Source organism: Podarcis muralis, chromosome 3 (genome assembly GCF_964188315.1).
Source record: "Podarcis muralis chromosome 3, rPodMur119.hap1.1, whole genome shotgun sequence".
Classification (NCBI taxonomy): Eukaryota; Metazoa; Chordata; class Lepidosauria; order Squamata; family Lacertidae; genus Podarcis; species Podarcis muralis.
The window spans coordinates 121,430,456-121,456,709 of NC_135657.1; the positions used below are offsets into that span (position 1 = coordinate 121,430,456).

The 26,254-nt window shown below is 44.2% G+C and overlaps 1 protein-coding gene and 1 non-coding gene across 9 annotated transcripts in view; both read left to right on the forward strand.

The window, feature by feature from the left end:
* ITSN2 (intersectin 2) overlaps positions 1-26,254 on the forward strand; it is a 75,071-nt gene that overhangs the window by 46,005 nt on the left and 2,812 nt on the right. For 5 of the 8 annotated variants that reach the window (XM_028721802.2, XM_028721803.2, XM_028721801.2 and 2 more), the window contains 11 exons: positions 974-1,070; positions 2,663-2,854; positions 19,109-19,230; positions 20,146-20,252; positions 21,668-21,851; positions 22,662-22,760; positions 23,091-23,258; positions 23,474-23,686; positions 25,174-25,295; positions 25,383-25,465; positions 26,049-26,132. In XM_028721802.2, coding sequence (XP_028577635.2) covers positions 974-1,070; positions 2,663-2,854; positions 19,109-19,230; positions 20,146-20,252; positions 21,668-21,851; positions 22,662-22,760; positions 23,091-23,258; positions 23,474-23,686; positions 25,174-25,295; positions 25,383-25,465; positions 26,049-26,132 — 1,471 coding nt within the window. Of the gene's footprint in view, positions 1-973; positions 1,071-2,662; positions 2,855-8,388; positions 8,915-19,108; positions 19,231-20,145; positions 20,253-21,667; positions 21,852-22,661; positions 22,761-23,090; positions 23,259-23,473; positions 23,687-25,173; positions 25,296-25,382; positions 25,466-26,048; positions 26,133-26,254 lie in introns of those variants that run through there. The other 3 variants (XM_028721806.2, XM_028721808.2, XM_028721809.2) reach the window with 3 other exon arrangements.
* On the forward strand, positions 17,723-17,908 carry LOC114595066 (U2 spliceosomal RNA). The gene has a single exon (XR_003706148.2). It is a non-coding gene; the product is annotated as a U2 spliceosomal RNA (small nuclear RNA).

Genomic DNA, 26,254 nt, shown 5'->3' on the forward strand with positions numbered 1-26,254 from the left:
TTTGGGGCCAGGGAGTGGACCTAAGCAGCTGGATGAGTTAATAATGAGTTGGGAGGATGTGTAATAGTGTATGTCTATCGTGTAATTAATTATCCACAATGACTCATATATATGCCACGTTATAAATAAGTCAATATTTTCTGTGGTAACATTTGCATATCCCTAACCTTGCATATTTTTTAACTTCAGTATGCTCTCATAAGTTTGGCTTGCAAAGAGCTTGATGTGTTCTTATTAAAATCTAGGCAGCTTTTAATGTCATTCAGGCTAGAAAACCCAGAGTATCACATAACTTACCTGCAGTTAATTTCAGCTGATTTACTCACAGTACTCGCAACTGATGCTACTTTCCTCTGAGCTTTAAGAAGCCAGGAAACTTCTTTATAGGACTACTTTAACTTATTTATTGCATATGTATTGCATCTCTCCTTGAAGGAGGTCAAGGTGGTCTACTCTAGGGAAGGGGAACTGGATCCAGCCACTTTGACGGGTGGGCAAGGCCATTGTGAGAACCCGTGACAACTTCAAATGGGCTCACCGTCAGCGCTGGTCGGCACTGATTGAAGCTTGGATTTAGATTCAAAGCACACCTGCAAGTAGGCATCTTCCACCGGCACACCAGGAAATCTGGTCTGCATTTTAAAAAATGTCCCATTGCAGGCACAATTTGAGTGCAAACTGTGCAGGCAAACAGACAACTTTTGCTTGCCACGGAGTAATTCTGAGTGCACTTTTATGTTCACAGTTGTTCCTTTATAGCTGTGTCTTTACCTGCCCTGTAACTGACATCTTTCCTGATACCCGGTGTGAGGCAGGCAAGTGTTGTTTGGGGAAAACAGCCTCATGGGCCAATTTAGGACCTGGCCAGACCCAATTAGGCCTCCAGGTTGGAGGTTCCCCATCGCTGGCCTCCTGGGTTCTTCCTTACGTGGTTTGCCTGTTAGCTGACAAAAGCTTAACATTCTTCTTGCAGGCAAGAGGGAAAAAAAGGCAAAAAGGGTGGTTTCCTGCTACCCATGTGAAGCTGTTGGGTCCAAGCAATGAAAGGAATACACCAGCTACTTACCCAGGTGGGTGGCTAAAGCTTACTTTCCCTTTTGTTTAGATGTAGGGGTGAACCACACAATACGCTACATGTGTTGGCCCCAGTAGCTGTTTTTGTAAAAGGCAAACGGCTTCATGGTGCAGCAGTTCTGAGTGGGGAAGTAGCAGAGGGGAGGACTAAATTGTTTCTTTCTGCGTTGTTTCTGTGGAGTCATTTCCTGAAGCTGGGTTTTGCCATGACCCCCAGTGACTGTGCAGGGGATAGCGGAGGTGATTGAAGCTGCTTCCATGGGGAGAAATTCAGAGCACACTGTGCCAAGTGACAGTGAGCTCCTAAACCCAGGCTTCCGTTTTTGGTGCTCATTCAGCCCTGGTCCAGCACTTCAGCAGCCTTTCCTGAGTCACATGGAATGGAGAGAGTTTGGCATCATCCGCACCCTGTTGGCACTTTACCCCAAAACTCCAAATGACAGCTCCCAGTGACTTGATATAGCTGTTAATTGAGGGACAGGATGGCATCCTTCAGAACCCTACAGCTTAAAAGCCATGGGGCCAAGGATCTATCCCCTAAACTACGTTCTAGAAGGATGTGGCCCTGCAGGTAGGAGTGAAACTACTGCAGATTTAGTCTCCCAACTCCCATCCTGCCAAGCTATCCCAGAAAGATACTGTGGTCAACAGTATTGAAAACCACTGAAAGGAAACAGCTGGGAAGTGCTCTGCAACCAAATGTGGAGACTTGAGTCTTTTTGGGTCCCCTGCAGTTCCTTTCTCATTGCTTGTTTCTGATGTATTCTTGCCTAATCACTTCTGGGACACTTGAAAGGAGTACAGTGTTTACTAGCTTCTGAAAGAGGAGAAGGGAGATTTCTAGACCAATATAACATGGGTACACAGAGAAGCAATCTGATGCAGTCCCTGAGGTTGTTCTTCTTTCATTTCTAAAATGTAGCTGGGACACAGAATTATTTTTCTTCAGTGATGGAGTGCTTAGCTCTCCTGGGCCTAAAAAATAGGTATGAAATGACAAGTGGGCAACCTTCCTCTGTTACCAAATCATCCCCCTGTTACCTCCCTTCACCCATTGATATGAAGCCAGCTGGTTATGGCACTGGGGTGAGTGCCCTGGTGCTCTAGCAGGAGAAATAAAAGTACTGTATTTTTCTTTGTATAACACACCCCTTTGTATAAGAAATTTTGGGGGACTCTGGGGAGGATTGCCCAGTGTTGAGCTTTTATTAGGGGGAATTCCCAAAGATCACTCACCCATTGAACCTACGCTCACGCTTGCATGCGTCCCAAACACAACCAATCGGCTGCCCAATTGCCACGGTAACAGCCAATAAACACCAGCCTTTGCCACAGCCACCAATAGCCGATTACAATTTCCAGCTTGAGGCAGCAACAAATCCGACGTCCCACATATGCACTATCCGTGTATAAGACATCCAATTTTTAACATTCTTTTTTTTGGGGGGGGGGGAATCTAGTCTTATACACAGAAAAGTACGGTACTTTCACTCTGCTTTGGAAAGGGCCTGGAATTCTGAAATAATGTTTGGTATCTCTGCTGATTCAGGATAACACAGCTGGTCTTGTGGGTTTCCATTTCTTCTAGTGTGTCAAGTGATAGCAATGTATGACTACAGGGCAAACAATGAAGACGAGCTCAGTTTCTCCAAGGGGCAGCTTATCAACGTACTGAATAAAGAAGATGCAGATTGGTGGCAAGGAGAGATCAACGGCTCTTCAGGCCTCTTTCCCTCAAATTATGTTAAAATGACCACAGACTGTGACCCAAGTCAGCAGTGTAAGTGAAATTTGTTTAATGCATCAATTCATTTGTTTTCTCCGCTCACATGCTTGTAGTTCAAGATCATTATTATCATCGTTATTACCAGAGAGTTCTAGTTCACCAGGAACATCCTTCAGTCACTTCATTCAGATCCACAGGTAGATGCACATGTTTGCCTTTTTCTTGTGTGTTCAGCTGCCATGGCTGGACTTGTTCCTTTCTGGGCAATTTTTGAGCTCTTTCACTCGCTCCATTCTAGCGTTGGTGTAGCACTAGATCCTCTCAGACGGTGAAGCGTCACCTCGTCCTCTTTCCTTCCAAGCAATGCTGTGCTCTTCATTTGCACAAAGGATCCTACTCAGACTTTTCAGGTTGTAGCTTGATGTAGATTACTGCCTCCTTCCTTTTTCTTCGATTTGAAATTAGTTATAAAACTTCACAGGTTGCCCTTTTACCAGTTACCAGTCGGGCGTTGGAAAGCAAGCTGCTTTGGAATAGTTGGAATATTAACCCCAGAGGATACTCAGCTGCAATTTTTGAGACAGTAAATATGAAAGTAAGGAAGGTTCCGTTATACTTTGGGTTCTCAGTCTTTCAAATGCTCCTCATTACCTTCTGGCAGTTATGACTGCTGTTTATGCCACTTCCTGTCAATCACTGTATTCATCCTGATTAGACGGCATTGGCTTATTTAATGAGCATTCATTCTTATTTGTTTACAGGAAAGTTAGATGACATTGCACCAAAGCAACAGTTGTCCCACACTTTCCAGTGCATTTCCATGTAGTAGTAGTAGTAGTAGTAGTAGTAGTAGTAGTAGAGTTGTACGTTGGTTCTCAAACTTAATCCGTTCCAGAAGTCTGTTCCAAAACCAAAGCATTCTAAAACCAAGGCACACTTTCCATAGAAAGTAATGCAACATGGATTAATCTGTTCCAGACAATTAAAAACAACCCCTAAAACAGCAATTCAACATGAATTTTACTAATGAGACCATTGATCCATAAAATGAAAGCAATAAACCAGGCTGCAATCTACTACCCAGTATCAAAAACTGGCAGTGATCTACCCATTGCCATTGGAGGGGGGAGAACACAAATTAGAGGGACAAGGACTGTGCTTGGGGTGCGTGTGGGAAAGGAGGTGTTTAACTGGATGTGGGAGAGAGGAGTTTAAGGAGGGGGGAGGAAAGGGAGGCAAAGGTTCTCTCCCCCAGCCCAAGCCAGCCCTCTCCCCTCCTAAAGCATCTGCCCACGCTCCCCATTCGCCTGGGTGAGTCCCAGGGATTCTGTCTCCACTTGGGGCATGACGAAGCAGCAGCCACGGGCCGGTCAGGGCGGTGCTGCCTGCATGTCCCTGGCTCCAGCAGCACCGGAGCGTGGAGAGGAGGCGGCAGCTGCTCCCGGCTGCGCTCCTAGCCACTGGATGCTAAGCCGGGTGGGCTGGAGCCTGCGCGCAGTGCGAGCACCCTGATCCCCGCCTGGACCTCGGTTGAGGTCGGGCTTGGAACAGGGGGAGGGAGGGAAGGTGAGGGGCTGGGAAGGTCAACCTGCCCAGCATACTTCCCCCAGCACATGCCCCCCCCCCAAACACTGCCTTTCTGCTTGCTGGGGAGAGTCGCCAACTTCCAAGTCTCCCTACTCCGTAGTCACATACATTCCGAGGTGCCGCCCAACTCCACTTTGTATGGAGGAAAGAGGTCTTCCCAGCAGACAAAAGGGAAGGGAAGGGAAGGGCGGCAGCCACTGCTGGGGCCAAGCTGCTCGCTCAGAATGGAAGTGTGCACTCAAATGATTTCCAGGTTTGAAGTGTTCGGGTTCCAAGTGGTTCGAGAACTAAGCTGTTCAAAAACTGAGGTACCACTATACTAATAATATTTATAAATCTGGCTGGGTTTCCCTAGCCTCTATGTCACTTTCCTTATGCAGAAATCTGGCCCTTTAGGGAAGTGAGTTTGTCGTGGAGGAGCTCCCAATCAACTATAATTGCACAACTTAATTTTTCAGTGTGTGACTTAATCCCACCTCAAAATAGCAACACTCTGGGGGTGTCCTGTGCTGAGTGTGCATTTTGAGAGAAGTAAAAAAAAACCCAAACAAGCAACTGGTGAATGAAGGGCAAAGTGTGGCTATACCTGCACAACTAAGGTCTATAAATGTTTCTCCTGCACTAGAGGAATGTATCCTGAAGTGGTCTTTCCCTCCAACATTCTCCAGTAGGCAGATTAGAATTGCCAATATCATTTTATGAGAGTTTTTATTTGACTTTCTATCTAGCCTTGGGAGACATGTGGAACTTGTTTCCTGAATCTGTTTCTTAGCTTCCTGAGCCCAGAGCCCTGGGCTGTGGTCTTTGCTCAGTATGCCCTCTACTTCCTTCTCTGTCCCACAATCTTCTAACTAACAATGGTATTTCAACAACTTTCTGCATTGTGACATAGGAAACCATTCTCTTGAGGTCACCTCCACCTAGAAAAGAGAAAAAAGATGTATTAGAACTGAGTTGTCTAAAAATGCTTGTATGCATTGATCAGCCCCCCACTGCCTTGTGGGATATTTTTGGGAGAAGAAAAGACTTGAGGAGGAAACCCTACACAAAATTGGAGTGGAATCTCTAAAGCAAGACCTACCAGATCTTACCATCAGAGGCCAAATTTTTTTTGTCTTAAATTATCTCTGCCTAGAAATTTTGCAGAAAAGGGAGGATCTTAAAGATTATGCTTCCAAGCTGCATGAAGGAGGCCTTTGATAGTGCTGGGGCTACCCGTTCAAATGAATAGTCATCCCTGAGAACAAGGCATTCACAGCCGCCATACCATCTGACGCAGGGCAACTACTGAAGCAGCTAGAGTTTAAAGATAGAATGAGTGAAGACAGTTCAGATGATTTGGAGGAGGAGGATGAAACAGACCGTAGCCATGGTGATATGCATATCTGGCAACGCGCAACAAGGAAAAATAAAAAGGCAAAGAGTGAATTTTGCAGACTGGGGAATGTCTTCCAGGGCAGGCTAACCCAGAGGAGCAAGTCCAGATGGTCATTGGTACAGAACAATGTGCACCTGATGACACCTATGCCATTACATGTGGGTACCATGCTTGTTTCTCTGGTGAGGAAGGCATGTCTGGGTAACTGGCAGTGTTTACTTTGCCCCACCACTGGAGGGAGAAGCCCTGTCCTGGAGCAGGTCCGACTTGTCTCTCTCCTAGCAAACTCAGGAGTTTGTGGGTGGAATCCAACATGGCGCTGAATGAACATTCTGTCAGTGCAAGGATTTCTGCTTGTGCAATGGAAAGTTCTCTTCCCCCCTGCCCATGTGCCCCCTAAATCAGTTCTCTGGAGCAGATATGAGGGGGGCACTGGGCATACACCGCAAGGGAAGTGGGAGAAGTCCTTACCCTTGGTTGAATACTGGCCATGTGCTTCTCAACCTTTGGTTGCTTTCATTTTGCCAGGCAGGTTATATTTCACATGGTGAATCCTATTCAGTGTTTTTGTCTTCTGTTTCTATTTTTGTAATGCTTGTTTTTTATATTATTGTTTGATTGTAGATTGTGGGATTTTAACTCCTGTGAATACTAAGTGATGTAAACACATTAGAAGGGCAGGATATCTATCTGAATCCTTGAAGGTTCATTTTGTCCCTTTAATACCCAATCACTGCTGTGCAGGTGAGGGCTATTTTATCAGGACCACTGTTCTGCACAATATAGGAACTGGAGAAGTATTAGTAGTAGTAGCAGTAGAAGTAGCATATCAGTAATAGCATATCATACAAGCATTATATCACAACCAGATACACAACCAGACTGTATTTCCAGGCACTGTGATCATCTGCCAGGGATTCACATATTTTTGCCAACCTTCATGCCATGTTTGCAGACGTTTTTGTAACACAGAGTTGGTCTGTCAGCGGGTCTGGTGTCTGAAGCCATCTCCCCTCCAAGGTCCTTGGGGATCTTGCCATCTTCCATTCTGTGGACATGACCAAGCCAGTGTAGATGTCATTGAGACAGAAGTGTGAACATGTTGGGAATGTGGGCTTTGGGAGAGCACATTTTTGCTTGAGGCCTGTCCTGCCATGTGATGACCAAAATCTTCCTGAGGCAATGGATGTGGAAGGTATTGAGGCGTTGCTCCTAGCAGTTGTAAGTTGTCCATGACTCTTTATAAGGAAGGCATCCAAGGATGAGCTGTTTTGCTGGACAGTCATGTACATGTTCTCACGGAAGGGTGCAATCTTTTGGGGAAGCTTTTGGGAAGCTTAGGCAGACATCCTTGGGGAGCCGTGTCAAGAGTCCTTTTTGGCTGATGAGGTCAGGTCTATGAAGGCGATGTGCAAGGGGCACCCCTGTTCTCGGCATTTCTCCTGCAGCTGGCACAATGAGAGAATCATGACAACCGTTGACCTCAGCTCTAAAGCTGCATTGTGACCTAGGATAGACTCTGTCAGGGAGTGACTGTAATCTCTTGAGAAATACATTAGTGAAGGCTTTCCTCATGGCCTTCAGCAGGGAGATCCCATGTTAGTTGTTACAGTCTTGACGATCACTTTTGTTAACAATGCTGGAGTTGTGTATGTCTTAGGGCATGGATCCTTGTTCCCAACACTGCAAGTGGTTTTGTGGAGGTGCGTCATGAGGGAAGAATTTGAGCCAGCTTTCAGCTCTTCTGCTGGGATTCTGTCCTGTCTTCCTGGACTGGCTGGACAAAGAGAAGTGGTGGGAGGCACCAGCCGGGGAAGCCTCCTATGAGGAAGGCTCAGAGCCCAGGGTGTGGTGGTGGGACAAATCAGAGGATGGAGGAGGGCAGAAGGGTTGGAAGTTGAAGAAGCAACAGGCTTGAGTGAGAAAGGAGAGCCAGATGCAGAAAGCAGTGCAGACTCAGCACATGAAGCAGATAAGGAGGGGCCAGCGGCTGCAGATGCATCCATAGAGTTTGCCTTTCCTACTGTAGTTGGCTCCCCTCCCCGCTTGTCTCCAAGGTCAGGGAGAGCTTTGCACGTAGCAGAAGAAAGACCACAGGTGGCCCCTCCCCGGCATATTTAAGGCTTCTTGGGAGACATCTGGCAGGGAGGAGACTTGGGGGGAAGTAGGAGATAGTCAGCTCCCACCGTGGATGAAGAGCCAGATGAAAATCTGTGATTGTCTCACTTTGTACCATGAATCAGTGCAGGTGCGTCAAGACTCTCTAGAAATTAGGGAGTATTGTTCTGTTGGAGGAACACCATAAACATTTTTCAACTATCAAAAGCCCATTGAGCTTTTAGAAAATCTTAGAAATTTCCCTGCTTCCCTTATTCTCCAGTTAAGCAGTTGGCAGCCTTGTATAGCTGAGCCATTTAGTATTTGACAGATAGTAAAAATCAGCCGTGCATTATTTACCCATATAGTTTTCATTGAAAACATCACAAAGCGATGAGGCATGGTAATTCCTTGTTAATAAGAAATGGTCTTTCTCTGCCATCTGATTGGCCCCTTGCAGGTTTCACTCAGGAAATCTAGTTGTGGTCATTTATCTCTAATTTTCTTTTCTTTTTTATTTTTTAAGGATCCCATGTTGTCTTCCAGTGTGAAAGCACCTCAGAGACCCACTATCCAACTTTGACTATAGCATGGAGGCAGGTGGACAGCCTGCTCAGATCTCTCTGAAACAATTGATTTGCTTCGCTTCAATATTAAATCCACTCAAGACTTCAAATTTTGTTCTGTATTGTACAGTTACAGTTTCTGCAAACTGACTAGATAGTGGGTCTTTGTGTGGCTTTCTGCACTGTCCTATCTTGTGTTCTCTACTCCCTTTATTTAGGAACAATTAGTGCACTTGTCAAGGTATCTCTTGATGTGGTGCAGCATTAGGCACACAAAGACCTACTACTGATTGTACTGTTTCACCTGCTTAGTTGTGCTCTTGGGATGTTGCACCTTGTATTTCCTTTGTTAATTTGTGGTTTGCTGATCTCTCACCATGCACTTCATGTATGATTCTGGACACAGTGACTGGGCTATTGAACCAAAAAGGAACAGAGATGGAATAAAAATGGTGTGCTTCTTATGCACTTTACACTTTCACTGTATCTGCTGGCTTTCAGATCTTAAAACTCTTTTGTCTGACTCAAACACCAACTTGTCTGTAACATGCTTCTTTATATGGATTTTGAGAAAAGTTTCTCTCTCTCTCTCTCTCTCTCTCTCTCTCACACACACACACACACACAGCCCATTTTATTACGTGTTAAAGTAGAGAGCAAACCCGAGCCACACCTATTTTGGTGGGCATTGTTTTTTATGATTCTGGGTGAAAAGAGATGTGGGGAAAGGTCTCTCTTCTGTTGCTCCCCCTGCTCCTGACAACACCATTAGCAGCCTGATGGGCTTAGAGCTCCTAGGCTTGCCTCATCCCTTGCCAGGTGCATCAGTGCTGATCCTTTGGGTGGGGGGAGCAGCAGGGGAGGGAGGGCCCAGTCAGCTACTGGGTGGGGGGCAATTTTCTAGGCCCCATTGTGTTCCCAGGGATGTCAGAAGGAGCACGACAGGACCCCCAGGGCCTTTCTGTCGGCTGCTCCTCTTCCCTTGCCAACCCAACTTCACGTTACTTAGTAGAGAGTCCCATGCAGCATGGCGGGCTGCGGAGAGACCCCCGGACACCCCGGCACCGACGCTATTTGCCCAGGTTTTCCATCTGAAAGCTGGTTGAGGGCAGAGAGTGGCTTGAAGCATGGAGATTATTAGGAGCCTGGAGCAGTTGGGAGAATAAGCGGAGCACCTCTCTGTGCCACGGCTCCCCTCCAACTTGCCCACTCGCAATGGTTCTTCCTGGAGAAAAACAAAATGCCTCTGTGATTCAGTGACACATACTTACATGTGATGTGTAGTGGAACCCTGAGAAATAGCAAGCTATTTCCTTTTAACATTCTATAGCTACCCTTAATGCCAAAGTTAACTATCTGTAACAATAAAAGATGGTGTTATTGTTGTCCCATACTGAATATTTTATAGATCTGCAATTGGCCTCTGGCAATTTCCTAGTCAATGACACTGTCAAAATGAGATTCCTACTGAGAGCTTACATTATTATTATTATTATTATTATTATTATTATTATTCCTGCATCAGTTTAATATCAGTTGAAGTTCACTGTTTCTGCCTCTCCCTTTGAAGGGGAGGATAGGATGAAAAGATAGATCTAGAATAGAGGCAGTCTGACAGAATGGCCCTATTCACCAAGTTTACTACATATCTGCAAGTGATTGGATCCCCAGTTTTAGGGGAATTTCCATTTAGATTGGTCATTTTAAGACATAATTAAGCTAACATGTGGCAGAGTAGTATTTTGGTTGTAATTCTTTAGTGATTTAAATATGTTATTTTCTATCATGCATACCACTTCAGTAATTTAACTTCTTTAAGATTATGTCTTGGGGAAAGCTAGTATTTTTTTAAAGGATGACAATTTTGTAAGGCAATTAATTGAGGTAAGACAATTTCTTAGAATTTGAGAGTGCAAGCAACAATTGTGATGTGTGCAATCTGAAATGTTTACAGTTTGGATATGCAAAACTTAGGTGGTACTATCAAAAAGTGTTAATTTCATTAACTCAGAAGTATTTTGTTCAGCATTCTAACAGTGTAATCCTGTTACTTGGAAAAGAGTTCCTTTTAAGTTTGTTTAGGGTTCTCACCTAAATAAAATGAATGTTATGTACTCTTAATAGACTTTTATCAAAGAAAGAAAGAAAGAAAGAAAGAATATTCCTGTATATACTTTTATCAAGTAACAGATTGAACAGATTGTAGGGAGGGTTTTATGTGCAATACAGGAAAGTTATGTGCCTCAATAAATTATGAATGGGTTTTCTCTTACTTGTGTTTTCCTGTGATCGTATCTCAAAGAATCAACTTATCAATATTGATCGCTGCAAGTGGCTCAGTGTTCAGCTGGTTCCCCATCCCATCTTTCTGCTTGATAGTGGACATTTAGCAAGTGTTTTGATGCTACATCAATAAAAATGCTAATTGTGCAGTATTGCGTCCTCACAAATTGTGATTGCGGCTTAGCAACTTTCAGCCAAAACATCCCTGATGGGCTCTTCTGGAAATGTTTCTAGTCCAGCTCTCCAGCCCCACATGGCGACTTGACAGGGGCTGGAGCTCTCTGTTTATACCATCTCAACCACAAAGTTCATCAAGCCCTTGGCAGACCTCAAACACGGCTGTTGCCATTTTTGCTAACCTGAACTTAGCCACATACAAGGGTTCAGACAAAATCTGAGTTTCCAGTAACTTCTGAAAGGGTTTTGTTTTCTGTTTTTTATTTGTTGGCTAATCATTCAGAAACTGATGATCAAACCAATTTAGTTGCTGGATGAATTATCTTTGAAAAGTCCTGAATTGCAGGGCGAGATTAAAGAACCTCTTCATGCCAACTGTTAGAAGAAAAGCGAAAATCATAAAGCTTTTAAATCCATATACTGTATTGAGTAGAGTTTTTAAACTTCTGCACCCCAGAGAGCAGTAGCCTATTTACAAATGCATATCAGGCATATCAGGCAAATTGCCTATTTACAAATACATATCAGTTCCAAAAGTTTCTAGGTATTGGCTGCCTCTGCTCTTCAAACCAAAAGCCAAACATTCTGGCAGACAGGCTCAGCTTTGAGGTGTGCATCCATTGGGCTCTCTGAACTGTAGGTCTTTCGCTTTAAAGACGAATGGCTTTGTTCTTGCAGATTTCTTATGGGTACCTGTTACTGTTATGTCTACCTGCTTGTGCAACAGAATAAGCTTTCCCTCCTCGCCTTGCCTCCTTGCACTCCCAAAATCTCCCTCTGAGGCAGGTTTTGGTAGTATGCTTTTTAGGTGCGGTGGGGTGAGAATGAGAGGAGAATTAGCCAAAGAATAGGATGCCCATAAAGATCTCACAAATGGGGGGAATTAGGAATTGAGGGTTCTTGACTAAACCTAGAAATTACAATCCAGCCTAATTAAGAGTTCTGGAGAACTGAAAAGATTGTTCCTGATTTTGTGGATATTTCGGATGGGCATCTAAGCAGCTAGAAAACTACCATTAATATTTTTTAATAGTTCAACATAAAATGAACGAACCACACCATCAAATTGTGATTTGTTCTTAACAGTATATACCAGGACATGAGGCTTTGTGCTCCTTCTATGCAATCCAACCATAAACTGATGTCAATCAGCCTGTTACAAGAATGCTGACAGACGTATGATTTGTAGTGGTATTTTGGGCTGCCACAACATGCTGCTGCTTTACAGTACAATCTTGCACATGTGTCCTCTTGGATGAGCCCCGTCAAGATCAGTTGGGTTTGCTTCCAGTTAAAGGTGCATTTCGACTGCAGTTCTTTACGCACCTGAGAGCAAGATCCTCTAAACTCGACGAGTCTTAAGTCTAAGGACACATAAATAGGGTTGTGTTCCTTTTATTAGCTATCTTAAATGCTTACATATTATAGTGTTGTATGCTGCCTTAATAACTTTTTTCTTCTTGGGTTCTATAGTATTTGAAATAATGTTTAGTTTCTCACCATGCAAACACAGCATATGCTGTGTATGAGATAATGGTTATTAGTTTTTTTGAAAACTGGAAATAACTATGCAAAAATACTTTATTAAAGAGACACACAAAGTTATAGGCTTGTGTATGATTTCTTTTCCATTACGGTTAGCCTAATTAAATTTATCTCTGGGGATGGAGAGCTATTGTGCTAGAGTGGTTCAGTGATCAAACTAGGAGGGTCAGACTGAGTTGTGTCTCTAGAGAGGGTGAGCTGTCTCTGCCAGGAGAGTCCAGGGGGTTTCTTCCAGCTCCCATCCGGCCCAGCCAGCAGGACCTGTTGTCGGGACAGCAGTGTACTCAAATGTGCACTCAGCGACTGATGGCTCAATTCTAACCATGAAAGCCCTCTTGGATTCAGTGGTGCCTACTCCCAGGGGAGTGGAGCTAGGATTGCACCCAAAGATACCAACTCTTTCAACAAAACAACTCTGAAGGCCCCATTTCTTCATGCACTGGTGGGTTTAATTTAATTGGTTAATTGTTTGGCGTCAATATGTTAGACCTGTCTAAGATTTAGAAAACTTTGGTTATGGAAGAGGTACCTTAAAGGGTCATGGAAAGCCTGATGATTCCCCTACAATTTGGTTCCACTATCCTTTGAAACAGAAATGGAAAATGTTTCTAGTAGCAATTATACTGGGAAAAGTTGATAGGTATTCAACTTGTTTTAGAGGGGGTTTGCATTCCCTCCCCCAGCTCAGGTTTGCAGCGTGGAGGTTCTTACGGAGCCAATATGGTCATTAGAGGCCAAGTGACCACCGGCTATCACCTTGGGTTGTGGCCAAACCTGGATGGAGACAGCTTGCCCTCCATTGCCCAGGCTGAGGTAACCTCACATATTTACTGCAATGGGCCTCTGAATATGGGCCTCTGAAAATGGCTCCAAAAAGTTTGGCTGGATTAGGGCAGCACGAGGGCTTTGTGGGGTTCCCTGGTTTCCAGTCCAGCCCAAGCCCAAGCCTGGCTGTGAAGTCTCAAATGGCTTGAGACCAGATCGCCTTCTCCCCCAAGATCCCTACCTTAAGATCTTCTTTGAGCCACTGCCAAGTGCGGCTGCCATGAAGGGGGCCTTCTCTGTGAGGGCATCTGTGGTGATAAATAGTTTGAACTACCGTTTAACGTGCTGTGTAATCTCGTTGTTTTGTGATACTGTTATTTTCATTGTAATCTATGGTTTTATGTTTGTGTGCCACCCAGACGACATTGGGCAACCTTACGCCAATGGTAAAGAAATGTTCTGTGCAACAGGGCTGGGCAATATCTGGTTTTCAATGTCACGATATATCACCAGCTAAACATCATGATATTTGGATATATCACAATGTCTGAAATAAGGATGGAACTATGTAGAGGTGACTGTGATAATAATGCCACGGAAAACTGCCACCACTTATGGTTCTAACTCTAAAACGGATAAATTTTTACTTACCTTTAACATATTGTTAAAATGGTTATGTTATAGTGCTACTGTACTGATAATGTTTAAATTAACACATTTTCTCTAAAATTAAAGCTATAGAAGTAATTCTGTAGCCTAGATATCAAAGGGAGATTGTTTCCTAAAAAATTAATTACACTACTAAACAAGAAAAAAGCCAGTTCACGATCACTGTCACACTTTTAGATACAGTTGTGCCTTGGGTTACATACACTTGTTTACAGATGCTTCAGGTTACAGACTCCTCTAACCCAGAAATAGTACCTTGGGTTAGGAACTTTGCTTCAGGATGAGAACAGAAATCGTGCTCCGGTGGTGCGGCGGCAGCGGGAGGCCCCATTAGCTAAAGTGGTGCTTCAGGTTAAGAACAGTTTCAGGTTAAGAACGGACCTCCAGAACGAATTAAGTACTTAACCCAGTGTTTCCCAACCTTTTTTGGGCAAAGGCATGAAAAAAATCTCGAGGCACACCACCATGCCAGATGGGGAAAGGTCACTTTTTACTTATGTAAAATAAAAATAAAAAAATAGTAACAGCATAGAAGGTAATGGTTAGGCTAGCATCCCTCTTCCAAATATGCTAGGTTTTTATTTGCAGGGACTGTTCTACATGGGAAAGCATTCAGCACTGTCATTCTCCCATCTGCCATCTGAATTGGTACTATTCTGGGTCAACTTACTCTGCTGCATGTGTAGATGAAAATGGCACCAAGTGTGGGGGAGGGGGCAGAACAGGTTTCAGATACAGGATATTAAGCATGCACGTACTTCAGATTGAACTGGTTGCTTGCTTTGCAAGTTTTCATTTCCCAAATGACTGCCTTGGCAAGCGCAATACCTACCAGGCTCAACGCCGGTCTCGCGCTGCCGCTTCCCGCGCTCTCAAGGACCCGGGAGGAGGAAGGCGTGAAGGGAATCCCGAAGGCGCGAAAACCTCGCGCATGCGCAGGCCTTCCGCCTGCGACAGCCCAGTAGGCCGGCCGAAGCGAGCGGCGATGGGATGTGGGAGGGAGCTCGCTCGCTGCCCCGCGTGTGCCTATGTGGGGCACGTTACAGCCCCGTGACGTCAGCGCCACGCAGGCAGCCAGGCAGGCAGACGGCGAGAGCCCCGCGCTGGGCGGCCTCTCCTCGCCGTCGCCGCCCCGCCTCACTCGCCCGCCTCCCTCCAGGCAACATCTCACGGCACACCAGGCAACGTCTCGCGGCACACTAGTGTGCCGCGGAACACCGGTTGGGAAACACTGACTTAACCCGAGGTACCACTGTATCCAAATATATATCACTATTGAGTCTTAGTTGGACGTGTGCATCCCACAACACCAGTTATTAGATTGTGTGTTAATTTTCTTTTCTAAACCAGGCCAAAATAGAAAGAATGGAATGGATGAATTTTAACAGAACAAAAAATTGCTAAACACAATTTATATTTTTAGTGCCAGGGGAATTTGCATTTCTTATATAAGCCAAGCCAAAACAGAAAGAATGGATTGAATTTTACAAAATTAAAAAATAGTAAACAAAAAAATATATTTTTGCAAGGAAAATTTGATGCATTTAATTATATGAAGATTTACTCAACGATAGTGTTCTTCATCTGTAACATTACAGATTTCCAGAGAATATATTAATGTTAATAGATGAGTTAATAACGAGTGTGTGAGAAAGCAAATGAGCAAGGGGAGAATTGAGAGGAGTTCTAGGGTAGGGAGGAGGGTCTGGAGGAGAGAAGGAGGAACCTAAGGAGGGAGACACACAGACAATTGCACAAAGAGACACAAACACAAAAGAGGGAAAGCAGCAATTTTCCCCCTTTTAATTTGAAGCAACTACAGAGCATGTTTCTCTGCAGTTTCCTGGCACAGGGGAGGCAGCGGAGGAGGCGGGGAGCTACTTTAAAATGTTTTTTTGTAATATTATTTTTTATTAGTTTTCAATTTTTAACAAATCCATCCAAATTATTTAAATTTAATATATTTTTCAAAAAATAATTAGGTTTCCGGCTCCTGTTGCAAGCATATGTCCAATACATTCCTGATGTTACCGCTTCATTCTTCTTCTTTAATCACCTTCTCAACCTTCTACTAGTTTTAATCCATTTTCATAGCCAGCGGATTTTGTTACCTTGCAATCAGTGCCATTGTTTTTTCCAAAACATGCATAGCCCTTCCAGCATTCTGATCTTGAACCTGGTGTGTAAAGATGATTCATTGGTATCACCCTTTGTCCATTCACATTCCTCTGCTCTGCTCAAGGTCTTACTGGGCTCTAAATAACTCCTCAACAGATGGCTGCTCTTTAGGCCCCAGTTAGAGAACAAAGTCACATAAACTCCTGCTAGATATAATTAGCAGTCCTTCGTTTTATCAAATTAGTCTCTTGTCCACTCCAGTCCAAAGATAATTTCAGTATTGTCTATTTCAACCTTGGTTGGAATGAGAAGGTACCGTATATACCCGAGTATAAGCCGACTCGAATATAAGCCGAGGCACCTAATTTCACCACAGAAAACGGGGAAAATTTATTGCCTCGAGCATAAGCCGGTTCAGCACGCCACATACCAAAAGGGCTGCTTTCAGGCTGCTCGTTCCTCCTCCGCTACCACCAACAGCGGCAAAGGCGGTGGAGGAGGAAGGAGCAGCCCGAAAGGACCCTCACTCAAGTATAAGGAGAGCCAGTGTGGTGTAGTGGTTAGGAGCAGTAGACTCGTAATCTGGGGAACCGGGTTCGCGTCTCCGCTCCTCCACCTGCAGCTGCTGGGTGACCTTGGGCCAGTCACACTTCCTTGAAGTCTCTCAGCCCCACTCACCTCACAGAGTGTTTGTTGTGGGGGAGGAAGGGAAAGGAGAATGTCAGCCGCTTGGAGACTCCTTAAAGGGAGTGAAAGGCGGGATATCAAATCCAAACTCTTCTTCTTCTTCTTCTTCTTCTTCTTCTTCTTCTTCTTCTTCTTCTTCTTCTTCTTCTTCTTCTAAGCCGAGGGGGGCTTTTTCAGCAAAAAAAATGTGCTGGAAGAGTCAGCTTATACTCGAGTATATACGGTTTATAAAATCATTGTGAAACTCTTTGTAGAGCATAAATCAGTTTTTCCCCTTTCTTCCCTCAGTATCAGACAGAACAACATATTGACTGCACACGATTCTTTCCTTTTTGCAGGGGAGGTCAAGAAAGAAAAAGACCGTTTAGGAATCATCATGACAGACATTGCCTTGCCTTCCACCCCCGTTCTGGCTGCTGCAAGGATTTTCGTGCTTGTAAAAAGTCATTCAACCACCTTCACAGCTCAAGTCCAGTCCTTTTGGCAGCTGATTAATTGCAGCCCATTATCATATGCCGTTTCAGGAGCGCCCATTAATTAAAGCCCATGTTCCAACTTCTTGAGCAACTGAGCATAGCTTATGCCGGAGGCAGAGGTTCGTCCATGGCAGGGACACCCTTCCCAGGTCGCACCCCTTCTGCCTTTCAAGCTGGCAGGTACAGGCTTAAGCGGCACCCTGGGATGCCGTGCGTCCCCAGAAGCCCCTGAGGAGCCTTGCCAGGAATTTTACCTCCATTTTACTGGCTTCCCCCTGCCCAGACAGCTGCACTGTCCCAGAGGGCAGCAGAGCTTGACTGCCATGGCCGTGATGTCAGGCAGGAAACCTACTTTAAAGTTAATAGGAACTGCCGCCTGCCAGCAGAGAGAGACTGGGTTAATTTTTTTATTAAAAAAACTAATGTGTTCTGCTCCTTCACAAAAACGTGTGCACACAAACACAGGGGTGGGGAGGGAGGGAGACACAGGCAGACAATTGCACACCCACAATCAACAAGCCCAGCAGGGGAAAGAGGGAAGTAGCTCTTAGGTTAGAGCAGCGTCTTTTTCCTTTTCGCCTCTCGGCCTTTTGGCTAAGATCATGTGTATGACCTGTTCTTATCCGTTTAATATGTGATATGTTGAGGACTATATATTAAATGGAATTTTGGAGCAAGGGAAGTTTTTTAATGACTGATGTTTTAATGTATTTTTAATCTCCTGTTGTAAGCCGCCCAGAGTGGCTGGGGAATAAGTAATAAATTATTATTATTATTATTATTATTATTATTATTATTATTATTATTATTACCCCAGTTGATATTTTTATGTGAGAACAGGAGGCGAAAAGGGGCTCCAGATTCCAGAAGCCATGCTTCTCCCAAAGCCACCTCCCAGCCTGGTGCCTGCCTTTCAGTCTCTGAGAGAGGGAAGTTCCCACTTGCAGGCTGCTCAGCTCTGCCTGTCAGGAGACAGAGCCCTCGGGAAGAGTTAGGCTGTGCGCACACACACAAAACAGTGGTACCTCGGTTTAAGAACAGTCCAGTTTACAAACTATTCGGTATAAGAACTCCGCAAAACCAAAAGTAGTGTCCCAGTTTGCGAACTATACCTCAGTCTCCGAACGGAATCTGAACGGTGGAAGGCCACCGGTAGTGGGAGGCCTCATTAGGGAAAGCGCGCCTCCGTTTAAGAACGGACTTCCAGAACGGATTAAGTTTGTAATCTGAGGTAGCACTGTATCTCCAAGGACGATTTGTGTCTGAGGAGGCAGGCAAGGGAGACAGAGAACTAAGGCAGAGAATTACCCTGCAGCGCGCACACGATTTCTCAAAGAGCGATTTTTGCACAGAAGAGCAGCTGAGGCAGAGTTCACAATTGCAACAGCTGCACAGGACAGGAAGAAGCATCACCTTCCCAACATGCTTTTTGACTATCACACACAAGCACACACATGATTCACAATAGATTGCCAGGTTATTCTTTAAAAAATGGTTATCACAATTTGCTCTTAATATAAGACAATATGTTGATATATTGATATAGGCCCAGCCCTACTGTGTAGGAAGGAGAGGGGCAAGTCATCCTCTTCTGCCATGTCTCACCGGACAGATTCTAACGTTCGCATCACCACATGAAGGCTCCTGGAAGCTCTTCTCCAGGCCTTTGCTGTGTCAAGAGCAGTGCTGCATTCCATGCTTCTTCTGCCCAGGACGGAGATGCTTTTCCCGCTCTCCTGTCCCGGGGCTGCTGAGAGGCCCACAGGCTGCTCATGGAGGAACTCTGCCGCAAGCCACGGACTGCGCAGGGTTGGGGTTCCTACCCAGCTATTTCAAAGCCAGTTTTCTTCTTCACGTTTATCAAAAGATTTATTCCCCTGAGACCGTTCCCTGTCTATTTTTTGCTTGGTATTAAGTTGGCACTTGGGCTCAAAGTGACTCAGACGGTTTCCTCCCCCAGGGTGTGCAGATCTCCAGAGTCTTGACACAATGCAGCCCATGGAAAGGAAGAGGCAGGGCTACATACACGAGCTGATCCAGACCGAAGAAAAATACATGGAAGACCTTCAGCTTGTCTTAGAGGTGAGATTTGCCTCAACACAAAAGGTAGCGATAAAAGTATTGTCTTGAAAAGGACCCCTGACAGTTAAGTCCAGTTGCAGACGACTCTGGGGTTGCAGCGCTCGTCTCGCTTTACAGGCTGAGGGAGCTGGCGTTTGTCCGCAGACAGTTTTTCCGGGTCATGTGGCCAGCATGACTAAGCCACTTCTGGCGAACCAGAGCAGCGCACGGAAACGCCGTTTACCTTCCCGCCGGAGTGGTACCTGTTTATCTATTTGCACTTTTTGGCGTGCTGTCGAACTGCTAGGTTGGTAGGAGCAGGGACTGAGCAACGGGAGCTCACCCTGTTGCAGGGATTCGAGCCGCCAACCTTCTGATTGGCCAGCCCAAGAGGCTCAGTGGTTTAGACCTTGAATCCCTTATTAGAGACCATTAAGACCTTTTTTCTCAAGTGAAAGCTGTGCAAAAGCTTTAACACAAGTTCACAGGCTGCACCTTCCTACAACAGGCCTTCAGCTGCAGTTTTTGTTTCTATTTCCCCTGATGCTCAAAGAATGTCAGGCAGTCCCTGAGACAGGATCTCAATTCAGGGATCTGTCACAAGAAAAGTACCATTGGGACTCATTGCCACTGCTTAATATATGTTGGCGACATGAGTTACTAGGATCTTTAGATATCTTGTGGTCTCTAAGGAGATCACGCATGGCAGACTTGATCTGTGGAAACCTTTTGATCCTGCTCTTATTTTCTGATCACCTCAATTAGCCTAAGTGTTTTGGAAGAAATATCTGGCAGCAAAGAAGCAATAATGTTAAGAACAAAGGAAAACTGAAGTTTTGTGACTAATGTGAGTTATCAAACAGTTCTTAATTTGAGATGGGAACATCATGCTGTATTTAAAATTCATTTTCCCTCCTTGTATCTTTCTGAATGTAGGTTTTCCAGAAACAAATGACTGAAGCAGGCTGTCTCTCAGAAGCAGAAATGGGATTAATTTTTGTTAATTGGAAGGAGCTCATCATGTCTAATACAAAGTTACTGAAGTAAGTGCTACTACTCCTTTATTATTTTTTGTGGTTTTAGCTGTTTCAGTCCAAATAAACAAGAAAAAACCATTGAGGCTACAGTCTACACCCAGTTACATGGGAATAGGCATTACTGAACTCAATGGGACTTACGCCTGTTGCAAGCATATGTCCATAACTGTGCGTAAGTCAAATTTGGCCTTAATATTTTTTTCTTAGAACCATCTATGGGGTCTCAGAAGCATTTTCCAGCCCTGCTATTTGAGAAATCAAAGGTGCTGGGGATTGAACCTGGGACCCCAGCACGTAAAACATGTCTTCTACAATTGAGCCGAAAGAAAAGTGCTCTCTGGAGACATCAAAAATATTTCGGACCTCTCAGAAGCTTCTTAGCTGTAATTTTTAATGTTTTGTCTGTAAAAAATGAAAGTGTCTCTGCTCTTCAGTTTTATGCAAGTATTTCTGTTTGGGAAGCTTTTTGTTCAATTTGTAGTCTTATGTGATGTGATTTCAAATTCACTAAATGCAACCTTGATTGAGAAGAGTAAAAAGCATCCCTGAAGAAATGAAGTACCAGAAACAAATAAATTAAGCACATGTGCATTGCATTGAATCCCCGCGATGGGGTGAGCTCCCGTTGCTTGGTCCCTGCTCTTGCCAACCTAGCAGTTTGAAAGCACGCAGTGCAAGTAGATAAATAGGTACCGCCCCGGCGGGAAGGTAAACGGCGTTTCCGTGCGCTGCTCTGGTTCGCCAGAAGCAGCTTAGTCATGCTGGCCTGTTGTGGTTCTGGACTGTCAGGAGTTAACACTCCAGGACCGTTCTTATCAACTGGGTGCACTGCCCACATGATCCTGGTTGTTTTCCTTTGATCTGAGCTCTCTCTGGAGAGCAGTCTGTCTGAGAGCTTTAGCAAGGTCCTTTCGTTTTTTGTTAAGAGGCAGAAAGCTGCGAACATGCAGCTAGATTCTGTAGGTTATCTTTTCTGTTTTGAATGCTACTAAATAAAGAGTTTTAATGGTCAGGGGTCCCTTTACATTTACCTTGCAGGGAAAGCAGAAATCTGGGCTTTTAAAGGCCTTTTTAAAATGCTTGTTTACACTGTGACAGTGGATTGTCTTGCTAGGTGTATCAATCTATAAATGCCACAACCAAATAGGAATTGGGTTCACCGTTCCTGTGTTCTTGGATACGTCCAGCCTTCCTTTGATGGTTCATTGTCAGACAGTAATTTAGGTCGTGACCATGTGATCTCCAGGTTCTGAATGAGCTCCTGGGTGAGATAGCAAGATCCACTTGCTTCATATTCTCAACAGAGCTGACCCTGCCACATGGGATCTCCGTGTGACAGTAACTGGTGAGCCTCTCCTTAGCTTGTTCCTGTTGAAAGCTCCGGATTCAAACTGCTTCCCTGTCGTTTTGTTTTCTTTCAGAGCCCTGCGTGTGCGTAAGAAGATGGGGGGTGAAAAAATGCCTGTGCAGATGATTGGTGACATTCTGGCTGCTGAACTGTCTCAAATGCAAGCCTATATCCGGTTTTGCAGCTGCCAGCTTAACGGGGCTGCCCTTCTGCAGCAGAAAACGGATGAAGAACCAGAGTTCAAAGAATTTATGAAAGTACAGTATACTACGCAGTAGCTTCCTAATTCAATCGTGTCTCTTTTCTCTCCATGAGGGTGTGGCAGATGTAACACGAGCTCTCCAGTAGCCACATCTACCAAATCAGGGGTTAACCTTGGGAACGGGCTCTTCCTCCCCACAAACATTTCCTTTGTACAGTATATCACACCAGTATCTGCCCAGGCGTTTAGGTAAAAGTGCCCCTTGGCTGCATGCTCACTTGACTCTCAGCCAGTTTCTCTGCCACGCTGTCAAACCTCAACTCTCCTTGTTCTTTGAATAGGTCTGACTGTGGCTGCAAGGAGTCTCCACAAATGGAAAGGCTCCTTGGGAGGAGTGGGGATCTTGCAAAATCTCCCACTGGAGTACAAAGGAGAGCAGATCTCCCCTTCCCTCACAGCCCCGTCCCTAATGCTGTTCCAGAGAGGTCACCAACCCTGCAGAGCAGATTTCTGAGGGAGGAAGGGGGATCAGGAGAAAATGCTGCCCCCTCCATGGGTGGAAAGACCTCTCTACTAGAACTCCACTCATGTAAGGGTTTTGCTTCCCTTGGGAAATGCTGCAGTGAATGGAGCCTTGTTCTGGCTCTGCAACAGAGGTTTTCCTTTTTCTAACGGAGCAGCCTGAGTTAGGTCACACTCTCTCCCTTAATATTCTCCATCCAGACAACAGACACTCAAGGGGCTGCTGTTTCATAAAAGATAACAAACTGAAGCTTGTACAACTGTTTGCACATTTTAAAGCCCTCTGTCAATGTTGATCAGTAGCAATAATGCAGTCTCTCAAAAATACCGGATTACCTTGTAGAAATTGGCTTCGGATCCTCGCTGTAAAGGAATGCCACTCTCCAGCTTCCTGTTGAAACCTATGCAAAGAATCACTCGCTACCCTCTTCTCATAAAGAGTGTGAGTATCAGCATAATTGTTCTCTGAAGCACCGAGGGAGGGGTCCTTTGGGATAGAAATTAAATGAACTAACTTGATTGACAGTATTGTGTGAGAACAAGCAGAGGATTGCACGTGTATTTATTTTAAAAAAATCAGGAAAACTGCTCATATTGGTGTGGATAACACCTCAGTTGGATCCCCATAAGGGGCAGCTGCATATTCCTGCCTTTCAGGGGGTTGGACTTGTTGATCCTCAGGGTCCCTTCCAACTCTATGACTCTATAGCTCTCTCCGCCCACCCCCATTTAACTAATACTGCACTTTTCTTTGTCTGTTTTTTCCAACCAGATTCTGGAAAATTCCCCTGAAACTCACCCAGATCACTGTAATCTGAAGCTGGCTCTAGAGCGGGCGGAGGAGCTGTGTTCCCAGGTGAATGAGGGAGTGCGAGAAAAGGAGAATTCAGACAGGCTTGAATGGATCCAGTCCCACGTTCAGTGTGAGGGCCTTGCTGAGGTAACTGTCTGGAGTGGGAAGGACTGGATAAAAAGGAGGAAATAGGTGCTGGGAATGCATTATTATGGGTTCTTGATAGAAGTGGCCCGGTTGATGGCAGTTCAACAGGTATAGACCAACAGCATACATTAAGGGTAGCAAAATGGCTTTGGTTTTGAGTAGAATTTTCTCTCTGATGTTGAGAAGTCATTGCTTTGGTTTTCTCTTCCTTTTAGCAACTGATTTTTAACTCCCTGACCAATTGCTTGGGACCAAGGAAGCTTTTGCACAGTGGCAAACTCTATAAGACAAAAAGCAACAAAGAACTATATGGATTCCTCTTCAGTGACTTCCTGCTTCTCACCTACATGGTCAAGCAGTTTGTATCTACAGGGTCAGATAAATTGTTCAACCCAAAGTCAAATACTCAGTTCAAAATTTACAAAACGGTGAGTAAATTAAAGCATCATTTGGAAAGGGAAGGAGCGGGATGTTTTCTTTTAATAGAAATAATAACCTCTTTACTATTTAATAGACTTCCTTGATCTACTAGGATGCTTAAGTTAACTGTATAATTTCAGTCTCCTATCAGTACTAATTTTGAATGTTTACACTACTGTCAGTAGGGACAGATCTTCTATAATTAGTGAGTGAAGGACTTTCTTTGGATTTTTAAAAAAAGCATCTTAGCATTGGTTAGACAAAATCTTGGCTTTTCTCCTGAAAAATGGAAATTGCCACTGCCTCCTACATAGCTCATGTAGGAAATATCCTTTAGATAGCGCATCTTAATTTGTATTAATTTAATCAACAGCCCTTGTATGGGCTGGTTCATTTCTGCAAGTCCATCATGCCAATGAGTGGTAAATGCGACTAAAAGTATGGCAAGGACTTACAGTGGAAAATAGAGTGTTTGCCTCCTAAATACCACTTAATCAACTAATTGGTTGGGGAAATCAGATGAACTTTTAATCAACTAAAAAGGTGCTCTTGGTTTGTTCTTAAAAAAACAAGTAACCAGAGTTTATAAAAAACTGCAGATGGTGAGCAGGCACCATAAAGTGCGTCATAAAGAGGCGTCCCAGTTCTCTCTCTCATATGAGGGTTTCCCTCTTCTATGATGATGCCTATGATGAAACATGCATACATCCTCTGGAAGCAAAATATGATTCTTGTGTCAAAATATTTTACCAGTATGTGAATGTATACAAATTTAATCAACATGGAATCAATTAATCTTATGAACTGTAGTTCACTAATTGATCAGGTTGTATCCCTATGGGAGTTTCTCAGGGAAGTTCCATAGACATGAGTCTTCTCTTCCCAGCAGGAGAAAGTTTATTTTCTGTTGCAAAAATGTGTTACATCAGAATTTGCACCAAATAGTTGTTTTAGTAGTTCAGTATCCAGTGCTGGTCTCAAAGTAAGGAGATGAAGATTTGACAAAATTATAATGGAGAAAGGTTTTGCCGTCACCCAGGACTATACCTTTCTGTGTTGTGTCCATCCGCTCATTTTCCTTGTTAGCCAAGGGATTTCCTTTTCCCTGCACAATTCTGAGGGCGAAGGCAGACTTACTGATAGATGATCAATATTTGCATCTTATCATTTGATAAACTGTCTGTATTACCCTGTCCACCAAAGGATATACAGTATCTTCTCCTCTTGATTGTTCTGATTGGGTGTGGTAAAAAAATCCATACTAATAGGCTGGACAACAAGATTGCCAACTGAAGATGATATTCACCCTCTGTGTATGCCCAGCCCCATAGGAAATAAGTTCCCTTAAAGATCTGGGGCCTCTTCCCCAGTGTAGCAGGGGGCTCTCTCGCATAGTGGTCTTAGCTGCAGTGGTCGCTTCGGACACAATTTAATTATAATTTCGTTTCAGCCTGTCCAAGTGTGTTTTTTTAAACTACCTCTGTGTTTCTTTCAGCCTGTTTTTCTTAATGAAGTCCTGGTGAAACTGCCGACTGACCCTTCCAGTGAAGAGCCAGTTTTCCACATCTCCCACATTGATAGAGTATACACATTAAAAACAGACAACATCAATGAAAGGTGAGCTCAGAGAATGTTCATCTCGCTTTGTTTTTGTGGTTCTTATTTTTGTAAAAAATTAAAATAAAATAATACTCACTTCCGCAGAACTGCCTGGGTCCAGAAAATTAAAGGAGCATCAGAACATTATATTGAAACGGAAAAGAAGAAACATGAAAAGGCTTACCAAGGTGCTGAACGTTGGTTGATGGGAACTTGAAGGAACAGGCTGTACCACAGACACCACTGGATTCTGGTGTGAATGCAAGCCCGCTTCCTGGGCTTCTTGGGGACATCTCCTGGCCTGAATCTAAATGCCACATATTCCTATTCCCACATCACATTTTCAGGCTTCTTGACACGTGGGCACATTCCTAAAATAAGCCTCTGGCTTTACAAGTGGCATGAAGGGGTTTTGAGTTGCAAGACAGTTGTGCTGTGGAAAGGATTCTGTTTACACAATGAAGGAATGTTGGTGAAACTGAACATGGAAAGTTTCATGTGTCTACACTTCTACCTTGCCCAGGCAAATTTATACAAATTACAGGTGGATCCTGCTTCCTCCAGGATAGTTTCTAAACTTAATGAGATTTCAAAGCAACTAGTTGGCATGTGTGCTTAATGCAAACAGATACCACAAGTTGGCTGCAGTAATCTAGCTTCTGCGCAAACATGCCAATTTAGGTGCCTTGTGTTTTGTTCCATATGTTGCTCAGCCAGCTTTCTTTTTCCGTCCAAGCAATTTACTGGTGGTAAATTTGTTTTGTTTTTCAGCTCGGTCACAGAAGAGTTCAGGAATAGGACGTTTGATGGTGCATGTGATTGAAGCAACTGAATTAAAAGCGTGCAAACCTAATGGTAATAATTTAGGGGCGGATGTTTGTCTTTGGTGATATAATTTCAAGTTCAGCAAACTAATATGTAGAGAGTCTAGTGTTACAAATAAGTAGTTGCCAAGCAATTTTCTGGAACTGAAAAAC